Genomic DNA, 21,578 nt, shown 5'->3' with positions numbered 1-21,578 from the left:
GCGCGCGTGACACCGCCCACTTCCGGCGGCACGAGCGGAGGGGGCGGGGCCCGGGTGGCTTCAGGAGAGGCCGCGGCGGCCGCGCGCCGCCCCCGACGGCGCCCCCTGGCGGCGACAGCGGGCACTGCCTCGACACCCCACCCCACCCCTCCCGGCCGGGATGCCAGACGAGATCCCGGGAGATCCGAGGGTCCGGGCTCCGGGGGAAGCGGGGACGCCAGGTCACCGGGAGTTCGGTGACCGAGCGGGAGGCCGGAGCCCCTCCGGGGAGGGCATGGCGATCGGACGGAGAAGACAGAGCCACGAGGCGAAGCGGGCTGCCCTTCTCAGGAGATGCCGTGAGGAAGGAGAGCCCTCCGAGGCGGGCTCCGGTGGCCGGCGCCCTCCGAGCCGGGGGCTCCGGAAGCCCCCCGCGCGCAGCCCACGGCCCTTCCCGCTCCCCGCGCCCGCGGGTCGAGCGGCCGCAGGACCGGCCGCTGATTGGCTGCGGCCCGGGGCGGAAGTGATGCCGCTGTCACCGGCTGCCCCGGCTCCGGGGAAGCCGCGAGTTTCCGCAGGGAGGCGGCGGCGACAGCTGCGGGCGGCCGGGTGCGTGGGGAGCCGGCGGGGGGCGGCGTCCGGGGGCGCGGGCGCGGCGCCGCGGGCCCTCCGTGCTGGCAGGCGGCAGCCCAGCGGGGCCGTGGTCCTGGATCCCGGTGCGGGGCGGGTGCTGAGGAGGAGCGGGGCTCACTGCACCCGGCGGGCCAGGCCGGGAGGAGGGGTCGTGGGGACGGCAGCCCCTGGGGGTGGCCCGGTTGCTAGGAGCGGGGTGAAGAGGATGCTAGACGGTCGCTCGGGAGCAAAGACTTGGACTTTCAGCGCTCTCCCTCCTTCTTTCCCTCTCTTTCTTCTTCTTCCTTCTCCTCTTCCTCCTCCTCCAACTTCCTCCTCCTCTTCCTCTTCTTCTCTTTCTCCTTCTCCTTCTTTCTTCCGCCTAGAAGTTGTAGTTCAGAAAGTATCTAGCTTTTGTGGTGTACGTCCTGATAAAAAAATGTCCTTCTGCCTCTGGGACACACAGAGCTCCCGTCTCTGTCCCTTCTAGAAAGGTGTGTGGCATCTACTGAGAACCCAGGAGCTTACTACCTTGATGGGTCTCTTCCTGGCTTTCTAACAAGATTCTGGGTTTTCCGAGGCTGTGCGGAGAGGCACCTGAGTTAGCTCCTTTGGGTGTGTAGCTTGAGTGCTGCACCGGCTCCGGTGGACTCAAGTAGGCAGCCACCCACATCCACTCCTCCGTTCTGGCCCCCTTTCCCCTTTGGTTGGATCAAACCCGGGCACTTGGGGACCCGATCTAGAGCCTGTGTCCTGACTCAACTCTGAGCCAACCTACCGAGTTAGTTAGGGCAGCTCTTTAGTGCTGCTTTGCGATCATTTCTTCTCCCCTAAGTGCCCACCTGCCCTTTATATCTATCATTTTCTGGTCTCCACCCCAACTCACCCTGCCTTCTGTCTGAGTTTCAGGGAAGTGTATTACCTGCATTCCCAGCAAAGCTTTTGGTAACCGTTAAACCTTCTGCTGGATCTCTAGTGAAGCAAAGGATAAGAAGTTGACATGAGAATTAGAAGAAGTAGGGCTTTGGGGTTTTGTACTGATTTGGCCTGACTGTACCAGATCTTCTCCAGTCTCTGATCTACCTTAGAACCCCTGAAATGATGCTCATTGGGCTGGGAAGGTGGCTCAGCGGCAGAACGCTTGCTTTGCATGCTTGAGGCCCTGGGTTTGATTCCTCAGGCACCACATAAGCAGGGGGGAAAAAGCCGGAAGTGGCGCCGTGGCTTAAGTGGTAGAGCGCTAGCCTTGAGCTGAAGAGCTGAGGGACAGTGCCCAGGCCCAGAGTTCAGGCCCCACGACCGGACTCCCCTCCCACCCAAAAAAAATGATACTCATCATTGGCTACTTTTCTTGGTCACTGGTCCTCTTCCTGGCTAGCTTCCGCTTGTTTGATTTCTCCCATTCTTTGACCCACAGGTCTGCAGCCTGTGTCTGGAGTGAACACTGATCAGGGTGAAGGTGATGCCTGTATTCCAGTTGTACAAAATGAGTGTCACGTGGTCAGCCAGACCTGGAGCTCAGCCTCACAGAGAGTCCAGGTGGGAATGGGACCCCACAGTGGGAGTTAGCCCTGAGCACACCCCAGCTGAGAAGTCAGCTGGGGAAAAATCTATCTCACATATAAGGGAAGAGGGGAGCAGGGTCCTGATGCAGCCAGTGGTTCATGGGAGCTTCATGTACTTGGAGCCCTGTGAATGGGAAGAGCAGCTGGACACTACTGGGCTATCTAACTGCGGCCATCCACTGCAGTTAGTACTCACCCAGGTCTTACCCTGATGATCAAGAGTAAATGTGATTTAAAAACAAACAACTTCTTTTTGATCAGATGTTTAAGGACTTGAAGGGAATAGGCTCCAAGGGGTCCTCTCAGCTTCCCGCAGCCCCGGGCGCTTTCATCTCTCCTGTCTTCTCCCTTTGTCTGCAGCCTGCTGCTCTGATGCCGAGAGGGAGGCAGAAAGTGCCACATTTGGATGCCCCCCTGGGCCTGCCCACCTGCCTCTGGCTCGCGTTAGCCGGGCTCTTCATACTGGTTCCCTGGGTCATGGGCCTGGCAGAGACCAGTGGGCCTGTCACCCAGAGCGCAGGGGGGCTGAGCTGGGCCGTGCATCTAGACAGCCCAGAAGGCGAGTGGGAAGAAGAGAATCTGGCACGGCAGGCAAATGCCGTGGCCCAGGCAGCAGGGCTGGTGAATGCTGGGCGCATCGGAGAGCTCCAGGGCCACTTCCTCTTCGTCCAGCCGGCCGGGCACAGAGAGGCTGCCGAGGCAGAGGCCATGCGGCAGCAGGCAGAAGCTGTGTTGGCCGAGCATGCAGCTGTGCGCTGGCATTCCGAGCAGAGACTGCTGAAACGGGCCAAGCGCAGCATCCACTTCAATGACCCCAAGTTCCCTCAGCAGTGGCACCTGGTGAGTTCGGCTCTGTGTGCTCCACTTCTGGCGGGCGGGATCTGCAGCCCTTTCCCTGAGTCCCTCTCCAGCTGCTCTTTGACTGTGGGGTCACTCCTGTGGGGATGAGGTGTGGTTTGCGCTCTGCCTTTACCTCCCCTGGTTTCTGCTTCCGATGGCCTTGTGCCACAGCACCTAGAGTGCATATGGTTGCTCCCAAGCTGCCCGTCTCCACACACTCACATGTGCCTTTGGGCAAGCTGCTTCACCTCCCTGTGCCTCCATTTCCCCATCTGTAAAACAGAGATTATAAAAGGAGCTACCTCCTAGTCATGGCTGGACAGATGAAGTAATATATATCAGCACTTAGAACTTGCCTGGCACCCGGTACACACTGTTGCGTACATGATATCACCTACCACCTGGACCCTGTTGCTCTATATAACCTCTGCCCGGCTCTTTAGTGGAATCCCAGGGTTTAGAAGGGCCTGCTAGCTGTCGTTTGCCTATCACCCCCCATCCCGCCCACAGAATAACCGTCGGAGCCCTGGCAGGGACATCAACGTGACAGGCGTGTGGGAGCGCAACGTCACGGGGCGAGGGGTGACAGTGGTGGTCGTGGATGATGGAGTGGAGCACACCATCCAGGACATTGCACCCAACTACGTGAGTGGGCCGGCGCGACCCCTCCCTGCCACGTCCCTCTTTCCTCATTGCCCCATTCCTGGAGGGCAGCTCGCCAAAGCAAACAGCCTGGGACGTGGGATAGAATTCTTCCTCCCACACTGGCACAGCTGGGGACCCAACCCCATGGGAGGGTAATCCCAGACAGTACTTCCTGTTTCCTGTGGCTCCTCTCTCTCTGTGCAGAGTAAGGAGTGGGCCCTGAGGGTGACTCCCTTCTCCCCTCTAGTCTCCCTATAAGGTGTGACGTTTAGTAGCCCCCAGGCTTCCCAAGCCAGGGAGAAGCGGACACATTCGTTTACTAGGCCAGAGCTGTGGCCCTTGTCCATTTTGCCCCCAGAATCCTTTGCTTTTCCTGTGTAGCCCTGATGAGGGGTACAGAGAATTGCCCTGCTGCCCCGACTTGGAGGTGAAAATTCCCAGGTCCTCTAGGACCTGACCGCTTTTAACCAGTGAATGACTGACCATGTGTCCTCTGCTCGTTATTTCAGTGTCCGGAGGGTAGCTATGACCTCAACTCTAATGACCCGGACCCCATGCCCCACCCGGACACGGAGAACGGCAACCACCATGGCACGAGGTGTGCGGGAGAAATCGCTGCTGTGCCCAACAACAGCTTCTGCGCGGTGGGCGTGGCCTACGGGAGCCGCATAGCAGGTACCTCCTGCTTCTCCATAGGCGTCTGTGGGCACAGTGGGCATCGCCTTCCCCTCCTCACCCCAGCATCCATAGCCTAGTGCCAAGGACAGCCTCTAACAGGGCTGATTTTTTTCACTGCAGTTGTGTTTCAAACATGTATTTTAGCAGTAAGCTCTGCTATATAAAACAAAAGCAGAAAGGGTCTTGACGTCGGCCAGAGGTCCCAAGCCACACCTGCTCACTCTCTTCTTCCTTTCTTTTCTGCCCGGCGGCAGTGGGCTTTGAACTTAGGGTCTTGCACCTGCTAGTCAGATGCTTCACCACTTGTGCCACACCCACAGCCCTTTTATTGTTTTAGCTATCTTTCAGATAAGGTCTCTTGTTTCTGCCCAAGTACCGGTCTGGCTGAGATCACCGATGCACACCTCCACACCCTGCTTACTGGTTGAGATGGAGCTTACTTAACTTTTACTCAAGTGAGGCTTGAGCCTTCCAGGTTTCTGCCTCCCAAGTAGCTGGCATTACAGGCGGGAGCCACTACACACGGCTTCCTCTTTTCTTTTTCTTATCATGGCTATGTGATGATCCACATCATTGTAACAACACCTTTGACATGATTGCATTGCATCTTCTTATAATTTACCAAATGCCTTCCAGTTCTCCCTCCACAGCCCCACAGTCCCATCTTTCCTGTCCCCCCAGCCCCTCCACCATTGCTTTCCCTCCTTTGAAGACAGCCCAGTCCCCCACTAGAGGTGGTTCACAGTTCCTTCACCTCAGTCTTTCGTCAGTCAAGTAGAAGGCAAAGGGAGTGAAAGAACTCCTGCCATGATTCCTAAAGGACACTTGAGAACCAGACCCCCAGACTGGATGCAATACTCTGATTTTCCAGCAGAGGGCTGCATCCCTCTGCAGATGAGATAATACAGAGAGGAGGTATAGTAACTGAGGGTTTGAGCCCCTTTTTCTGAAAGCCCCATCTGCCTCTCTGTGGTCATCAAAACACAAACTACTCCATTTTAGGGACAGAAGTACCTGGTCATGGGAGTACCTAGTCCTGAGTACCATTAGTGAACACCATTTTTGAGTCAAGCACTCAAAGAATAAGAATAAAGATGAAGACCTCTTGATTTCCCCCATTCTAGCCTGTCCTTTTTGTCACCAAACTCTGGGACTTTTAAGGTTTCAGCATGACAGTAAGAAACTTTTTTTTTGACAGATCACATATCTACATGCTATAAGAATTCAAAACAGGACAGAAAAAGAGAATACAGGGGAGGGGTGCATCTCCTACCTGTAGGGTCCTGGGGCCCCTCCTCCCCAGTCATGAGCTGCTGTGCTTCCATGTCTAGGGATCCGGGTGCTGGATGGCCCTCTCACAGACAGCATGGAGGCTGTGGCCTTCAACAAGCACTATCAGATCAACGACATCTACAGCTGCAGGTAAGGCAAAGCAAAGGGTGCACAAAGAGGGAAGAAGGGTGAGGGGCAAGCACCTGGACCATCTGCCAGGGCCAGCCCAGCGAAGAGCGCTGGTTCGGGCAGAGCCCCCAGCAGAGCCCCACACTGGGCTCAACACATAGGAATGTTGCCCTCATTCCTCAACTCAGCCAGGAGGTATTCCGTCATCCCGGTAATCCCAGTGTCCCAGTCTGCCCACACTTATTTTCTAAATTTGTAAGCTCCCTGGGAGATGGTGAGCTTTCCTCTCCAACCACAGGCCAGAGGAACACTGGGGTCAGCTCCCACCATCCCGAGAGCACCTGCTGCACCAGGCCGTGACTTTGGTGGGCTATATAAAGAGCAACCCAGGTTGGCTGGTCCCACGACACGCATGGCACCCGTTCTTCCTCCTAACCAGTAGCCCTTCAATGGTTGCCATTGTCTCGGAGATGTTTCTCCTTTGAGAAAGAAGAGAGAATTCCTCAGCCCCAGGCTGCCCCGCTGTCAAGCCCCCTAGTGGGGATCCTAGATCACAGAGAAGTGAGCAGGTCCCCCTCTGCCCCTGGGATGTCTCCCGCTCCCTAGGACCTGAGAAAGGGGCAGGATAATGTAGCCTTAAGCCAGGGACATTTCCAGGAAAAGAACCTTAACACAGACTTCCATTTTCCATGACGGGGAAGGAATGGACCTTTGAACCCTGTCTTTTAATCACAAGAATCCTGCCACAGGCAGAAGAGGGGCCAGCTTAGACTAGCAGGCCCTGGGCGGGTGGCCCTAGCCTGGCTCTGCACTTCCCTATGGGTTTTTCTTAACAGCTGGGGCCCAGATGACGATGGGAAGACAGTGGACGGCCCGCACCAGCTCGGAAAGGTAATGGAACCGCCTGGAGACTCCAGTCCTTAGAAGCACTGAGAGTCAGCCCTCTTCCCACTATATTCAACTCTCAGTGCCCCACTTAGGCCACTCATCCCTGCTAGAAAGAGGTAGCTAGCCAGGTGAAGTGGTACACTCCTGTAATCCAAGCATTTGGGAGGCTTGGGCAGGATTACCTTGAGTTTGAAGAAAGAGACAGAGATGGAGAGGAGGAGGGAGGGAAGACAGGGAGAGAAGGAAGAGGAGGAAAGAAAGGGAAGGAGAACCGAACGTGGGACAGAGGAGGAATGGGGGCCGAGTTCTTGGAGTTACTGCCCTCCCATCCTGTGCTTGGCACCCATTCTGAGCCTCATCTGTCACCTGAAAATAGCTCTCAAGCACTGTTCAGCTTGGGCTTCCTCCTCATCTTGTGCCCTCTCTATATCTCCTCCCGTGCCCAGTGCCCTTTGAGGCTTTTTTCCCTTTCTTTCTGGAAGAGGAAGAGAGGTGACTGGGTAGTAGGCAGAGGTCTTAGTATGAGCTCCTTGGTGTTAGCCCAACGCTGTTTTTCCCCCGCAGGCCGCCCTGCAGCATGGGGTGATGGCTGGTCGCCAGGGGTTCGGGAGCATCTTTGTGGTGGCCAGTGGGAACGGAGGCCAGCACAACGACAACTGCAATTATGACGGCTACGCCAACTCCATCTACACCGTCACCATAGGTAGTAGTCTGGTAGCTCCATTGTGTGTGGTGTGTGTGTCCCTAGCTTTGTGTGAGCACCCGTGTCTCTGGGCTCAGATGTACCAGTCCTGATCTCTGAGGACCCCAGTGTTTCCATGGAAACCTGGAGAGATCTCACACACACTGCCCACCCTCCCACCCGACACCCGGCTGCCATTCCCACCACCACTGAGACCTCTGCTTTGGTCTCTCTTTCTGTGGACCACTTGCCTCCTAATTGAAGCCTTCCTTCCCTGCCTCCTCATCAACCTAAACTAAGGACCTTCTGCCTATGCTCAAAACTGATTTCCTTCCTTACCCGCCTCCTGAGATCTCCCTAGTCATGGATCCTTAGTGCTTGGTAATTACATGCCTCTCCTCATTACCGCCCTTCCTGCTCTCCACCCTCCCAGGATGAGGCCTTTTCCCTGTGGCCCTAATGCTACAGTCACACAGTGTGTGACGCAGTGTCTGCTTAGGTCATATTTTTAAAAATGAAGCCAGGTACCTGTGGCTCACACCAAGACACCTACATACTCAGGAGGCTGAGATCTGAGAATCCCAGTTAAAGTCAGCCCCAGCAGACAAATTGGAGAGATTCTTATGTCTCATTAATCAGCAAAAACTTGGAAATGGAGGCATGGCTCAGATGGTAGAGTACTAGCTGTGAGCAAAAAAAGCCAGCCAAGAAGGCCAGGCCTTAGTTCAAGCCCCAGTACCAGCTCCAAATAAAAAGGAAGGAAGGAGGGAGGGAGGGAGGGAGGGACGGAAGGAAGAAAGGAAGGAAGGAAGGAAAGCAGGCAGGCAGGCACACTAGGTATATTACACCCCCTCTCTGCCACTCAACCCACTCACTCAGATAAGGGGTGCTCAGGTCACTTCTAAAGCTTGAGATCACCCCCAGATGATAACTCAAAGGTGACTTGGGTAGCACATGGCCCCAGTGCAGGACCAGCTCTATTGTGGGCTCCTGTCTCCCTGTGTGTCCAGGTGCTGTGGACGAGGAGGGACGGATGCCTTTCTACGCAGAGGAGTGTGCCTCCATGCTGGCCGTCACCTTCAGTGGTGGGGACAAGATGCTCCGAAGCATTGTGAGTGCCTCCCCGCCCTCCTCACCCCTGCCCCAGTGATCAAGACTTGTCTCAGCTAGGTACAGGTAGCTCATGGTCGTAATCCTAGCTACTCAGGAGGCTGAGATCTGAGGATCTCAGTTCAAAACCAGCCAGCGTAGGATTCACCACCAAAACAGCTAGAAGTAGAGCTCAAGTGGTAGAGCACTAGCCTTGAAAAAGTCTCTCTCGGACAATACTCAGGCCCTGAGTTCAAACACCAGAACCAGTACAAAAAGAAAGATGTCAGCCATCACAGGGTGTTTTCCTTGTTCCCAGCTTCCTGCCCCTGCCTGGATCCTCTGTCCTTGCAGGGCCATGTCCCTTTCAAGGCATGCCGCCACTGGGGAGAAGCTCCCAGGACTCTGAAATTCCACACATGTGAGAATGCTCATATTCTTAGAGAAACAAGAGCGGCCTTGATAAAAACAACCTCTCTGCAATGTTGGGGCTTTCACTGCTTTGTGTGGACTTAAATAGAGATCGTGCTTGCTTTGCTGTCCGACCTTACATAAATACCGTAAATACTGCCAGTGAGTCTTCAGAAGTATCTCATGGGACGGGTGAATAAGAGACTCAGTGGACAGCTGTTCCCCGCTGGAGATTGGAGATTGGAGCCAGGGAGTAGATCTTCTCTAGTCCATGGCGGGCTGGGCCCCCGGGCTGTGGTCCTGGACCTTCCTGTCCCTCACGGTGGGAAGTGGGTGGCTGTGCTGGCCCCCGGGCCGCCTTGGGAGCTCCCCTTGGGGCCACTGGCAGTGAGGCTGCTCCGTCTTCCAGTGGGGTCGAGCCCATTTTCCAAAACTAAAATTTTGTCATGGCAGTAAATGACTGCTGGTCAACACAGTGTTCCAGGGCACTGTGCCAGCTCGCCATTGCTCCCTCCCCCTCCTCCCCCCCCACCCTGGGGAGAAGAAAAAAGGAGTGGAACAAAGAGGGGGGGAGGCAAGAGGTTTGCAGGCCACCCCATTAGGCCAGGCTTGGTTAGGAGGCTCTGTTCTTCACCCCCACCCCACCCCTGGCAGCGCTCTGGGGACCCAGCTCACCCCTGGCCCAGGCCTGAGAAGGGTCCATAACCTTACACGAGGCTGTGTGGTGCCTGGCTTTCCCCCTCCCGCCACGTCCCTCTGCACGTCCAGAAATGAACAGCTTTGATTTAGCCAAGTTCCCATCTTCAGAATGTCTTGCCTTGGAAGCCTGCTGTTAGGGGTTTCTGTCTAACAGCCAGGGCAGCGGGATGAGGCTATTTCCCAGGGTGGGGGTGGGAGAGGGCTTACCCACCCTCTGACTGCCCGGAGAGCCTCCCTGACCCCCTCCAGGGCTGTAGCCACCAAGGCCCAGTTCACAGGCTTCATCGCTGCACAGTAGACTGTCACCGTGAGGTCACTGCCTTAACAGGAAAAAATCAATCTGCTCCCTGGCACCAGCCAGGCTCCCGCGCTCATTGAGACTACAACTGGGAGTGTTTTCCCCTTCCTCCTACGAGTGCACAGTGTCTGGGTGAAAATTACATGCCTTGGCAGCTGCCCTAACAGCTGGGAGGAAGGCAGTGGAGGAAGGCAGCATCGGATGGATGTTGGCACCCTGGTCCCTGACCCAGAATGGAAGTCAGGAAGAGGCGTTCTGTAGGCTGTGTGCCAGGACCAATGCCTCTGTGCAATAGGAAAGTTTAGCAGGACCCTCCTCAGCAAGGCCTTTTCTGTTTTGTTTGTTTGGTGTTGGTCCTGGGGCTTGAACTCAGCATCTGGAAGCTGTTCCTGAGCTTTTCTTCTGTTCAAGAATAGCTCTCTACCACTTGAGCCATACCTGCTTCCAGCTTTTTGGTAGTTTATTGGAAATAAGGGTCTCCCAGACTTGCCTGCCTGAGCTGGCTTTGAACCACAATCCTCAGAGCTCAACCTCTTGAGTAGCTAGGATTACAGATGTGAGCACCGGTGCCCTGCTGCTTGGCTGATTTCGTTCATTGTTTTCGTGGGACAGAGTCTCACTCTGTAGCCCACAAGGTTTGAGGTTGGCCTCAGACTTCCTGTGTAGCTCAAGCTGACTTCAAACGCAGTCCTGCTTTAGTCCCTAGGGTGCTAGGATTATAGGCATGTGCCATCATAGGCATGTGCTAAACCTTTTGAGGTATTGCGGGGATGTGAAGAGAACTTGACGCCAGATGGATGTCTGTCCCCACTCTTACCACGCACCTGAGAGCGACAGTGGAAAAGAGGGCTCGTGGAAGCCACCCTGCGGGCTGGGGAGGCAGCTCGTCTTGTGGATGGCCAGTAGGCTGTTGAAGCCACGATGCGCAGCAAGCTTCCTGAGTCTGCGCCAGTGTTCCAGCCACTGCCCAGCTGCCAGCTTGCTTTTTATTTTTTTTCAGTTGTGGGGCTTCAACTCTGGGCCTGGGCGCTGTCCCTCAGCTCTTCAGCTCCAGGCGAGCGCTCTACCTCTTGAGCCACAGCACCACTTCCAATTTTTCTGGTGGTTCATTGGAGATAAGAGTCTCCTGGACTTTCCTGCCTGGGCCGGCTTTGAACCATGATCCTCAGATCTCAGCCTCCTGAGTAGCTAGGACGACAGGCATGAGCCACCCATGCCTGGAACCAACTTACATTTCATTATCTGGAGCTCTCCTTGCCCTGTAGCCCCCCTGACCGTGTCCTGGGGCTCACTGGCAGGAATTAGAGTTAGGGTGGGAACAAGAAGAGAAGGAGACCCAAATCCTCATGATCCCCCACTCCTTTCCCACTCTACCCATTTCACCAGGCTGAGGTCCCAGAGGAGGCTGAACACTACGGGTCTCCCATCAGTGGACTCTTCGGGTCAGCCATGCAGAGGTGGCCAGGAAGAGTCCCCTGCTACGAGACTGGGGACTTCAGTTTCCTCCCTCCACAGCACTTTTTTTTTCCCCCCAGTCCAGGGACTTGAATTCAGGGCCTGGGCATTGTCCCTGAGCTTCTTTAGCTCAAGGCTAGCACTCTGCCACTTGAGCCACAGCACCACTCCTGGCTATTTTCTGTGTGTGTGGTACTGAGGAATCGAACCCAGGGCTTCATGCATGCGAGGCAAGCGCTCTACCACTGAGCCATCTTCCCAGCCTCCTCCACAGCACTTCTGACTCCATTCTACTTCCCAGGTAACCACCGACTGGGACCTCCAGAAGGGCACCGGCTGTACCGAGGGCCACACGGGGACCTCAGCGGCCGCTCCCCTGGCAGCCGGCATGATCGCCCTCATGCTGCAGGTGCGGCCCTGCCTCACGTGGCGGGACGTCCAGCACATCATCGTCTTCACAGCCACCCAGGTGAGGACCGCCCTGGCCCAGCCACCCAGAACCTGGAGACTCTAAATGTCCTGAATGCAGGGTGCCAAGTCCCTTCCAGAGTGGCATGGGTTGAGTACATGTATGGGGACCCCATCAAGGCCACAGACCTGCTAGATGCCGGTGGCACATGGGTGTATTCGGCAGCCTGAGGTCTGAGAGTCTTGGTTTGAAGCCAGGCCCAGGCAGGAAAGTCTATGAGACTTTTATCGCCAATGAACTACCATAAAGCCAGAAGCACTGCTATAGCAAAAGTGGTAGAGTGCCAGCCTTGATCAAAAAAAAAAAAAAAAAAGCTCAGGGACAATGTCCAGGCCCTGAGTTCAAGCCCCAGTCCCGATACACCCACAAACAGACCTGCGCTCACACATACCTCTTCTGCTGATACCATTGCCTGGCTGCCCCCCCCCCCCCCCCTTTGGAACTGCTTTCTCCCGGCTCCCTCGCAGGAAGCTAGCCGCGGCGGTGGTGATGTCATGGGACGATGACCTTTTTGTCTCAGCTTGGGGGGGGGGGGGGGACCATTCCCAGCAGCCTCGGTGGTAGGGTCTGAACTGGATCCGCCAGCAGGCCAACAGGGAAACGAGTCTGGCTGGCGCTGTGGGGAACTCACCACTGCCTGTGTCATTTCGTTTCAGTATGAGGATCGGCGGGCAGATTGGCTCACCAACGAGGCGGGCTTCAGCCACAGCCACCAGCATGGCTTTGGCCTGCTCAACGCTTGGAGACTCGTCAATGCAGCCAAGGTGAACAGGTGTTGGCCCGGCAGGGTGCTCAGTGTGGCATGATTGTGGGACACAGCCCAGTGCCTAGGATACTGTCAGACACACTGGAGGCACTTAGTAAATGTTCATTCCAGTGACCTCACCCCAGCTGATGGTCAGGTTTCAAGTGGAAGGCACTGGGGCTCAGCTCTGTAGTGATAAACACCCCGAGTGCAGCAGGGCCCCCAGATGAGCTGGTTTGCGTCTCCCACCCCAGATGTGGCCCTTTCCTCTGGTTCCTCAACCTGGTGATCTCACGAACATCCGGGCCACCAGCAGGCGCCTCAGGAGCAAAAGTGGTGATACAGAGAGGAAACCTAGAGAGCGAGGCTTTGAAGATCTCGTTAACCCCTACGTGCATGCGTTCAGGAGCTCACACACGGGCACACACATGTGCATGCATCTTTTGAGAATGTGAGCGTGATCAGTCTTGTTTGATCTTCCACCCTCACCCCCCCCCCCTGCTTCCCTTGAACAGATCTGGACATCTGTCCCTTACTTAGCTTCCTACGTCAGCCCCGTATTGAAAGAGAACAAGGCTATTCCGCAGTCCCCCCGCTCGCTGGAGGTCCTGTGGAATGGTAAGTAGTCAGCACAAAGGGTTAATCTTAGATCCAGGGCCTGGGGCCAGTACCGAAGGAGCTAAGCTCATCCTAGCCGGGTCCTCCCTCCCTTCAGGAGCTGAGCTCCAGCCAAACCTGCGGAGTTTTCTTTGACCATTTTAGGACATGTTGCTGCTTCTGACTTGGCTAGTGAGCAGGACCTTTCTCCTGAGCTCCTCTAGTGGAGCTGTGAGCAAGCCAGTAGGAAGGCAAGGGGCGGAGGGGGAGTGGGGCTGGAAGTAGTTCCTCTGATTCCCAGGCTAAGGTCTTGCCAGATAGTTCTAGCCAGCCCAGTGGCCTTTCGATGAAGTAAAGAAGTTGGAGATTCCTTCCTCCTTTGGTCCCGGGGATCATCTCACAGGGACAGAGGGGAGAGAGCCAAACGTCATCTGCTGAGGGCGGGGCAGAGGCATGCGAAGTCCCCTGGGCTGCAGTTGCCCCTCCTCTCCCCCAGTTCCATGGCACCAGGTTGCTGTGGCTCAAGGGGCCCCCAAGGCAGCAGGATGGATCTCTGCTGAGCACGGGGTGGAGCCCTTCCCAGAGAAAAGGGAAGCCGGTCAGGTGCCAGTGCTAGAGGAGTCCCTATCTGCACCGCTTTGTTGTTGTAGTTGTAGTTGTTGTTGTTGGAGTGCTTGCAATGGAACCCAGGACTTCACGCAGGCCAAGCACAGACTCTGCCACTAAGCTGTGCCTCAGTCCCTCTGTCCACGTGTTTCCTGATTTTCGCTACTCAGTTCCTTGGGGGATTTTCTCCCCCCCCCCCCCATGAGTATTTGACACACTATCTTATTCATTGCTTTTTCTGGAGATTGAGGGGTGCTGGGCCCCATAACCTCACCAGAACTCAGTTCTTCCTTTTCCTGTCTCCCAGGCACCTGATAGGGGAGAAACAGCTGGAGCAGGGGACCTTGGCAGGGAGAGAGGCAGCCCATTCTCAGTGGAGGTCCGTGTGGGAAGAGTTTATCTAAGCACATCCCGCCCTCGCCAGTTCCCTTCACGTGGACAGAGACCTGAGGCCCGGCCACTGCCTTTTCTGTGAAAGGAATGCTCTCTTGGAAAGGGCAGAGCATCCGTTCAGAAATGTGCCCAGGAATGCTACTCCCTCCAAAGCCCCTGGCTCACACTGCCTTACCTCTGTCCCAGCAGTTACAGATGAGGAAGTTGGCTTTGAAGATCTGGGGCCTCCCAATAGCCAGGGGACATTGTCCCTCACAGTCTTCTTCCCTAAGGAGCGAGGAACCTGATGATTGCTTGTCACCAGGAAGCAGCAGAAAGGAGGGTGGTTGTCCCGGGAGTGGGGAGTGGGAGGAGGCGAGGTGGAGAGCAGTCTGCAGAGGAAAGAGGGGATGACGGCTAGGCTAGTAAAGCTCTTCATCTGCTTGGAGGGCAGCAAGCAGGCTTGCCACGCATTTCAGAGGCCAGCGAAGGTGACTTCTCTGAGCAGAACGAACAGATGGGCTGGTCACCAGTAGCTCACACCTGTAATCCTAGCTACTTGGGAGGTGAGAGCTAAGGATTACAGTTCAAAGCCAGCTTGGGTAGCAAATCCATGAGGCTCGTATATCTGATTAACCACCAAAAAGCTGGAAGTAGAACTGTGGCTCAAGTGGCAGAGCACCATCCCTGAGTAAAAAAGCTAAGGACAGAGCCCAGGCCCTGAGTTCAAGTCCCAGTACTGGCCAAAGAAGAAACAGGTATCAGCTGAAGAGTTGTCATGGTGGTTGGAGGAAGGAATCTTAGGTGATACAGAACTGAGACACCTAAGACACCTCCTCCCCTGCAGATCCAGCAGGATCTGGGTGACTCCATGTCTGGGGCTAGAAATAAACCTTTGGAAAGGAAGAAGTAGCTGGGTACACCAGTGCTTCACACCTGTAATCCTAGCTGCTCAGGAGGCTGAGAGCTGAGGATCATGGTTTGAAGCCCTTCCAGGCAGGAAAGCCTGTGAGACTCTTATCTCCAATTAACTACCAAAAGAAGCCAGAAATGGAGCTGTGGCTCAGGCAGTAGACACAAGCCTTGAGCAAAATAGCTCAGAGACAGTGGCCAAGCCATGAATTCAAGTCCCAGGACACCACACACACACACACACACACACACACACACATACACACACACACGTAGCTGGGCACCCTTGAGATAGAAGAGGAGTCAGAACCCCCTGAAGCCCCAGGAGTAGTATTGCAGTATTGTCCCCCAGGACTTCCCATCCTGACAGAAATGTTCATGCGTGCCACCGCGAGTCTGTCGAACATTTACCATGTGGGCAGTGTGACTTCGGAGCCCCGTTTTTATCGGATCTCATCATGATTAAGCAGCCGAGTGTGACTGGTGGCTGCCTCCCAATCAGCGCACCTGAAGGGCCAGCCAGGTTTTCATCTCGCACAAGTGAGCAGGCAGAGAAGAGGGCACTGGCTCCGCATGTCTTCCAGAGGACGGAGAGAGTGGGCTGCGAGGGTGTGTCTCCTCCACCAGAGAAGATTCTCCATCTCCCACTCACACCTGTCCTTTGTCCTCTTGTGCAGCCTGGGTGTACCAGCCGACCCACTGCCCACCCCTTGGCCCTCCTGCCCTCTGCCCACACACGCTCCCGCTCAGCCTGCTCTTCCCTGCCCTGCGGACTCTTCCTCCTGTCTTCCAGCTAGAGGTCCTGCTAGGGCGAGACAATAAGTTGATATCATTACAGTCCAGAGCTCATTTCAGTCCTCAGCAGTTTCCCTTGCTCTGGATGTGTGTAGCTGTGTGCAGCTGTCACAGCCAGGATCCTCTGTGTTAACTCCTCATGGCTGCGTGCACGCCCTTTACCCCTCGCCCCCAGGCGCGAAGGTCACGTGCGTGGAATTACACAGCAAATAGCCATTCAAGATTGGCTTATTACTTTTTTTTTTTTGCCAGTCCTGAGGCTTGAACTTGGGGCCTGGGCACTGTCCCTGAGCTGCTGCTTTTTTGTTTGTTTGTTTGTTTGTTTTTTTGGTGGTGGTGGTGTTGGTTGTAGGACTTGAACTCTGGGCCTGGGCACTGTCTCTTGGCTCTTCAGCTCAGGCTAGCACTCTACCACTTGAGCCACAGTGCCACTTCCAGTTTTCTGAGTGGTTTATTGGAAATAAGAGTCTCACAGACTTTCCTACCCAGGCTGGCTTAGAATTGCGATCCTCAGATTTAGGATTACAGGCGTGAGTCACTGGTGCCCCGTCCTGCGCTTCTCTTTTTGCTCAAGTCTAGCACTCTACCACTTGAGCCACAGCTCCACTTCCAGCTTTTTCTGTTTATGTGGTACTGAGAAACTGAACCCAGGGCTTCATGCATGCTAGGCAAGCACTCTACTGCTCAGCCACATTCCCAGCCATCATCATCATCATCATCATTAGCAGCAGCAGCAGCATCATTCAGCATAACTTCCTTGAAGTTCATCCCCTTCAGTCATTTTTGAAGTGACTTTTGTGCAGACTCATGTCTGGGATTTGAACCACCTTATCTTTGTGCGTGCTGTTCCCCCTTCTAGAATCCCTTCTGTCCATCAGTCCATTTCCTTCTTTAGTTCAGCTCCCTGCTCTGTGCCTCTACTCATTCATCTCATGTCTTTCCCTTTACCAGTTATGTGTATCATGTATCATACCATCCATCATATTGCCTCCATGTGTGGGCAGAAGGCAGCACATGCCCAGCTTAACTCTACACTCCCAGCGTCTGGTTCAGAGACTGTACTGTAGGAGGTATTTTTTGAATGAACGAATGATCGAAGCTGGTTCTCCGATTGTATCTTGGCCAACTAGACTGTGAGCTTAGTGTGACTTGACAGCAGTACCGCCGTCCGCCGCTAGGGCGCACAGCCCCAGTTGGCTTCTGTGATTGTGGACTTGGTGAATGTTGGGTGCGGGAGGGCAGGAGTGTGGGTGGGCTGCCTTCCCAGCTGCCCGCCTGACTTCCTGTAGTCAGCAGGATGGACCTGGACATGTCGGGGCTGAAGACACTGGAGCACGTGGCCGTGACCGTCTCCATCAGCCACCCACGGCGCGGAAGCTTGGAATTGACGCTGTTCTGTCCCAGTGGCATGATGTCCCTCATCGGTGCCCCCCGCAGCATGGACTCGTACGTACAGCCACCCACGGCCTCCTGAGCTCTCTATGCAACATAGACCTTCGATTCCGTGCCAGACTGAGCAGCGTGGTCCTGGCTGTCCCTGGCAGCTGACACCATTGATCCCATGCTTTATTGTGGTGTTGGGAGGCGGGGGGGTGGGGGGGCACCGTCACACTGTGCATACACTTTTCTGTATCCTTTTAAGAACTCGGGAGCAGAGTACACATGTAAATACCCACAGTCCCAACCTTTGGGAGACTGAGGCAGGAGGACTGAAAGCTGAAGGCATCCTGGGCTACAGAGTAGACCCCGTCCTCCTCCCAAACAGCAAAAACCAGCCAGGCACCAGTGGCTCATGCCTAGCTACACTGGGGGGTAAGATCTGAGGATGACAGTTCAAAGCCAGCCTGGGCAGGAAAGCCTGTGAGATTCAAACTAACCATCAAAAGGCCAGAAGTGAAGCTGTGGCTCAAGTGGTAAAGTGCCAACCTTGAGTGAAAAAAACTTAAGGGACAGTTCCTAGGCCCGGTGTTTAAGCCCTTGTACTAATGCATGCACATACGCACACACGTGCACGCACACACACACACACACACAGACAGACACACACAAAAGTAGACTTTGCAGTCTCCTGTAGTAGTGGAGGAAGAAGTCAGATCTAGCAAGTACCTGAGACAGTAAAGATAACTCGAGACCTCTGCTCTGGGACTCAAGCCCAGTGCTGTCTCCACGCTGGTATTTCCCACTACACCAATGCACACAAGTCCCTCTCTTCCTGAGACCCCAGAGGCAAAGCACAGTCAGTGCCTGAGGACCCTTCCTCAGCCTCCCAAATGGCTGCAGCTGATTTCGTGGTTCTGGGAGGCAGGGCGGCTCCCTGCACTGTGCCTTCCATGATTTCTGCATGGTTCTTTCCCCAGGGATCCCAATGGCTTCAACGACTGGACCTTCTCCACTGTGCGCTGCTGGGGGGAGCGAGCACGAGGCATCTACAGACTTGTAGTGAGAGATGTGGGTAAGCTCCGCCTCTCCATTGTCACCTGATTCCTCCCCATCTCAGGGACCCTATAGAAGGGCTCCCCCTCCCCCATGAGGAATCCAAATGGTTGCTATTGGTGAAGAGAGTAGATGTCAAGAAATGTGCCCCATCCTAAATAATGGGCACTGATCCCCAAAATAATACTATTCATCCAGCCTCTCTTGGAGAAGTGACCAATCCACTCTTCTTTAGGATAGCAACAACAACAGAACCCCCCCACAAATCCTTGTTGACAAACCACATTTCAAGTCATTTCGCATATAACCACCCTTCGGCCAGCCCTCATAGGCAGGGAAGGGCAGGTCTCATTTTCACTTTTTTTTTGCTTTTTGCTTTGTCTTGTTTTTTAAACTGAGGCCTAGAGGTTTGAAGTGACTCATAAGATCACAGCTGTAGCAAAAGCCTTACCCACAATGCATATTGAAATATCTGACCGGAGTACTGGGCTCACACCTGTAATCCTAGCTACTCAGGAGGCTGAGATCTGAGGATCACAGTTCAAAACCGGCCCAGGCAGGAAAGTCCATGAGACTCTTATCTCCAATTAACCACCAGAAAACTGGAAGTGGCGCTACAGCTCAGGTGGTAGAGCGCTATCCTTGAGTGCCCAGGCCCTGAGTTCAAACCCTATGAGCAGCATTATTAGGAAGGAAGAAAGAAAGAAAAAGAAAAGAAATATCTGTACTATTAGTAAATAAGCCCAACTTTCCAGTCAAGTGAAGTGTTCACCTAACCTTTGGTTTTCAAATCTTCAATGTGGTAGAAATATTTTCCCTTTTCTTTTTCTTTTTGACAGTTTTGGGGCTTGCACTCAGGGCCTGGACGCTGTCCCTGAGCTCTTCTGCACAAGGCTAGCACTCTACCACTTTGAACCACAGTGCAATTTCCAGTTTTCTGGTGGCTAATTGGAGATAAGTCTCACAGACTTTCCTGCCTAGGCTGGCTTAGAACCTTGATCCTCAGATCTCAGCCTCCTGAGTAGCTGGGGTTACAGGTGTGAACCACCAGTGCCCGGCTAAGACTGTCTTCCTTTCAAGCAAAATTCCTGAAATATGAGAGAGAAAGACAAAACTCTGTTTCCAATACATTTTCAACCTCCCTGTCCCCCAGGGTACCTGGTGAGACGTCACTACACAACCTGGGGTCTTTGGGGCCTAGTTAACACAACCATGTCCGCACACTGGTCTGCATCTCCCTGGGTGGGGTGGGCACCGGCTCTGCTGTTCTGGCCCGGCTTACTGAGCAATACCTTGCTCCCCTAGGAGATGAGCCGCTCCAGGTGGGCGTCCTGCAGCGGTGGCAGCTGACCCTGTATGGCTCCGTGTGGAGCCCCGTAGACATCAGGGACAGGCAGAGGTAGGTTCGGCCCTGCGTGTCAGCACACAGGATGCTCAGGAGGGGATGGGAAGAGGCCGCCTAGGGAAGCCCGTCTCCCAAGCCCCAGCTCCGGGCTCAACCCAGAGGACAGAGCCATAGCCCGGAAACCCACACTGTGCTGGCCAGCTTTGCCATGGGGCTCTCCACAGGGGAGAGGACAGGATGGGAGCCACGATCCCCTTTCTTCCCCACAGGCTGTTAGAAGGTGCTATGAGTGGAAAATACCTACATGACGGCTTCGCTCTGCCCTGCCCACCTGGGCTGAAAATCCCTGAGGAAGATGGTTACGTCCTCACTCCTAACACCCTCAAGGTACTGACGCCAAAACGCACCCCCCCCCCCCCCCCGGGCGGGCAAGATGGCCCCAGGGGATTTGGTTTCCGGTGCTACCCAGAGGGGTGAAGGGAATGAGAGCAGGTAGCCTTGTTCCTATCTTGCTAGCCGACTCTTAGGGGTGCTCCCCCGGGTAGGGGGGAGCAGGGTAAGACGGGGGAGGCAGTCCAGGGAGGGAAGTGCACGGTTCTGAGCTGGAAATAGCCCCTGACATAAACGTGCCACTTTTTTCCCAGATGCTGGTGCTGGTGGGCTGCTTCACCGTCTTCTGGACTGTTTACTACATGCTGGAACTGTACCTGAGCCAGAGGAGTATGGCTTCCAGCCCTGGTTGTAGGAGCGGAGCCTGCCACTGGCCCCCACAGAGCCGGAGACCCAGGGAGGAGGGGACAGAGCTAGAGTCGGTGCCACTTTGCAACAGCAAGGCTGCAGACAGCACGGAGATGGAGAATGGGGGCCCTTCCAGGACCTCCGAGCGCCGCCCTCCAGACCTGCTTCATGAAGGGGACTGGAGCCTCGCCCAGAACAAGAGGGCCCTGGACGGGCCTCAGCACCCACCCCCAGACCTGCTACAGGGAAAGGAGGATCAGATCTGCTGACCCCAGGGCCTGACGGACAGGTCTGCCTCCCTCCCGCCCATGGCGAGCTCCAGGGGGAAGTTCTGCTTCCTTCGGGAACGGAGGCTTCACAGCATCCTCTGGCCACCCACAGTGAGGGCTGTCTCAATGACAAGTGGCATGGACTGCCGCCAGAGCCCGGGCGCCGCCTCCAGCCGACCAGAAGCTTTGGGTGAGGCAGCGTCGGACGAGGGATTGGCACCCACACCCAGCAGGCTTCCATCCCGCTCTCTCGGGTGAGGCCCGTGACCCAGGTCACGGGGACCCTGACCCACGTGTAGACTGAGCAGGTCCCGCACGGCCAGGGGAGCACGCAACAGGAAGCAAGCGTGGACCCCAGTGGGGGTCAACTGGGACGAGGGCACCGGGGAGAGGCTGGGGCGAGGCCCTGGCGGGCCGGTCCTGCAAGCAGCTGCCTCCAATATCCTCTCCTGCACTCCTGGTTCGAAGCCAGCCTTGAACTCCGCCATCGCCCCTGCCCTTCCTCCTGAACCATGAGTCTGTGCCAGGCTCCTGGTGCCACTCGGGAGCCACTCGGCGCCAGGGCTTGTGCTGCCTCACTGAGGAAGTCTCTGGTGAGATGAGAGCGGGCGTGGGCCCCCCAGCCGGCCACCGCCCTGTCTTCCTCCGCAAGTGCTCAGGGAAATGGCCTCTGCCACCGGCCGCTATCAGCTTGACAGCCTGTGACTTTCCCCCCAGTCTTTGCCTCCTCCCTTCTTCTGAGCTAACTGACTTGATTTATTTTTTAATACCTAAGATTTGATGATTTTTCTCTTTCCACCGCAACATTTTCTTGAATCCTTTTTTTCTGCACAGCTTTTCCAAAATAAAGTCCATCAGAACAGTTGCAACATTCCCCTGACTTTCCTTTCTTCACCCCCCTCCCCCCCCCCCCCCAAATCCAACACAGGTGGGCCGGTGGCACTTCCTCCCCCTGTGTTCCCATCTACCCCTCGTCCTGCTTCCTCTAGCCGGCCTGAGCCTGAGCGGGCAGGAAGGCCACCAGAAAAGAATGGCCAGGAACACACACCAACCCC

General features: G+C 55.4%; 1 protein-coding gene across 2 annotated transcripts; it reads left to right on the top strand.

The window, feature by feature from the left end:
* The first annotated feature begins 515 nt into the window (after nucleotides 1–515).
* On the top strand, nucleotides 516–21,388 carry Pcsk7 (proprotein convertase subtilisin/kexin type 7). 2 transcript variants are annotated; one of them, XM_042682914.1, is made up of 18 exons: nucleotides 516–588; nucleotides 2,009–2,130; nucleotides 2,517–2,996; nucleotides 3,507–3,641; nucleotides 4,151–4,316; nucleotides 5,651–5,741; nucleotides 6,557–6,611; nucleotides 7,173–7,311; nucleotides 8,301–8,401; nucleotides 11,544–11,711; nucleotides 12,368–12,475; nucleotides 12,972–13,074; nucleotides 17,028–17,184; nucleotides 18,096–18,190; nucleotides 19,477–19,570; nucleotides 19,786–19,903; nucleotides 20,161–20,543; nucleotides 20,636–21,388. In XM_042682914.1, the coding sequence occupies exons 3-17, from the start codon at nucleotides 2,529–2,531 to the stop codon at nucleotides 20,521–20,523; spliced, it is 2,361 nt and encodes a 786-aa protein (XP_042538848.1). In that variant the 5' UTR covers nucleotides 516–588; nucleotides 2,009–2,130; nucleotides 2,517–2,528; the 3' UTR covers nucleotides 20,524–20,543; nucleotides 20,636–21,388. The 2 variants fall into 2 exon arrangements, with proteins under 2 accessions (XP_042538848.1, XP_042538847.1); XM_042682913.1 differs by having other exon boundaries at nucleotides 20,161–21,388.
* Nucleotides 21,389–21,578: the final 190 nt, after the last annotated feature.

This window comes from Dipodomys spectabilis, unplaced genomic scaffold (assembly GCF_019054845.1).
Source record: "Dipodomys spectabilis isolate Male_0828 unplaced genomic scaffold, ASM1905484v1 ptg000076l, whole genome shotgun sequence".
Lineage (NCBI taxonomy): Eukaryota > Metazoa > Chordata > Mammalia > Rodentia > Heteromyidae > Dipodomys > Dipodomys spectabilis.
Note: the sequence above shows the minus strand (reverse complement) of the source record. Positions and strands in the feature narration are given on the sequence as shown.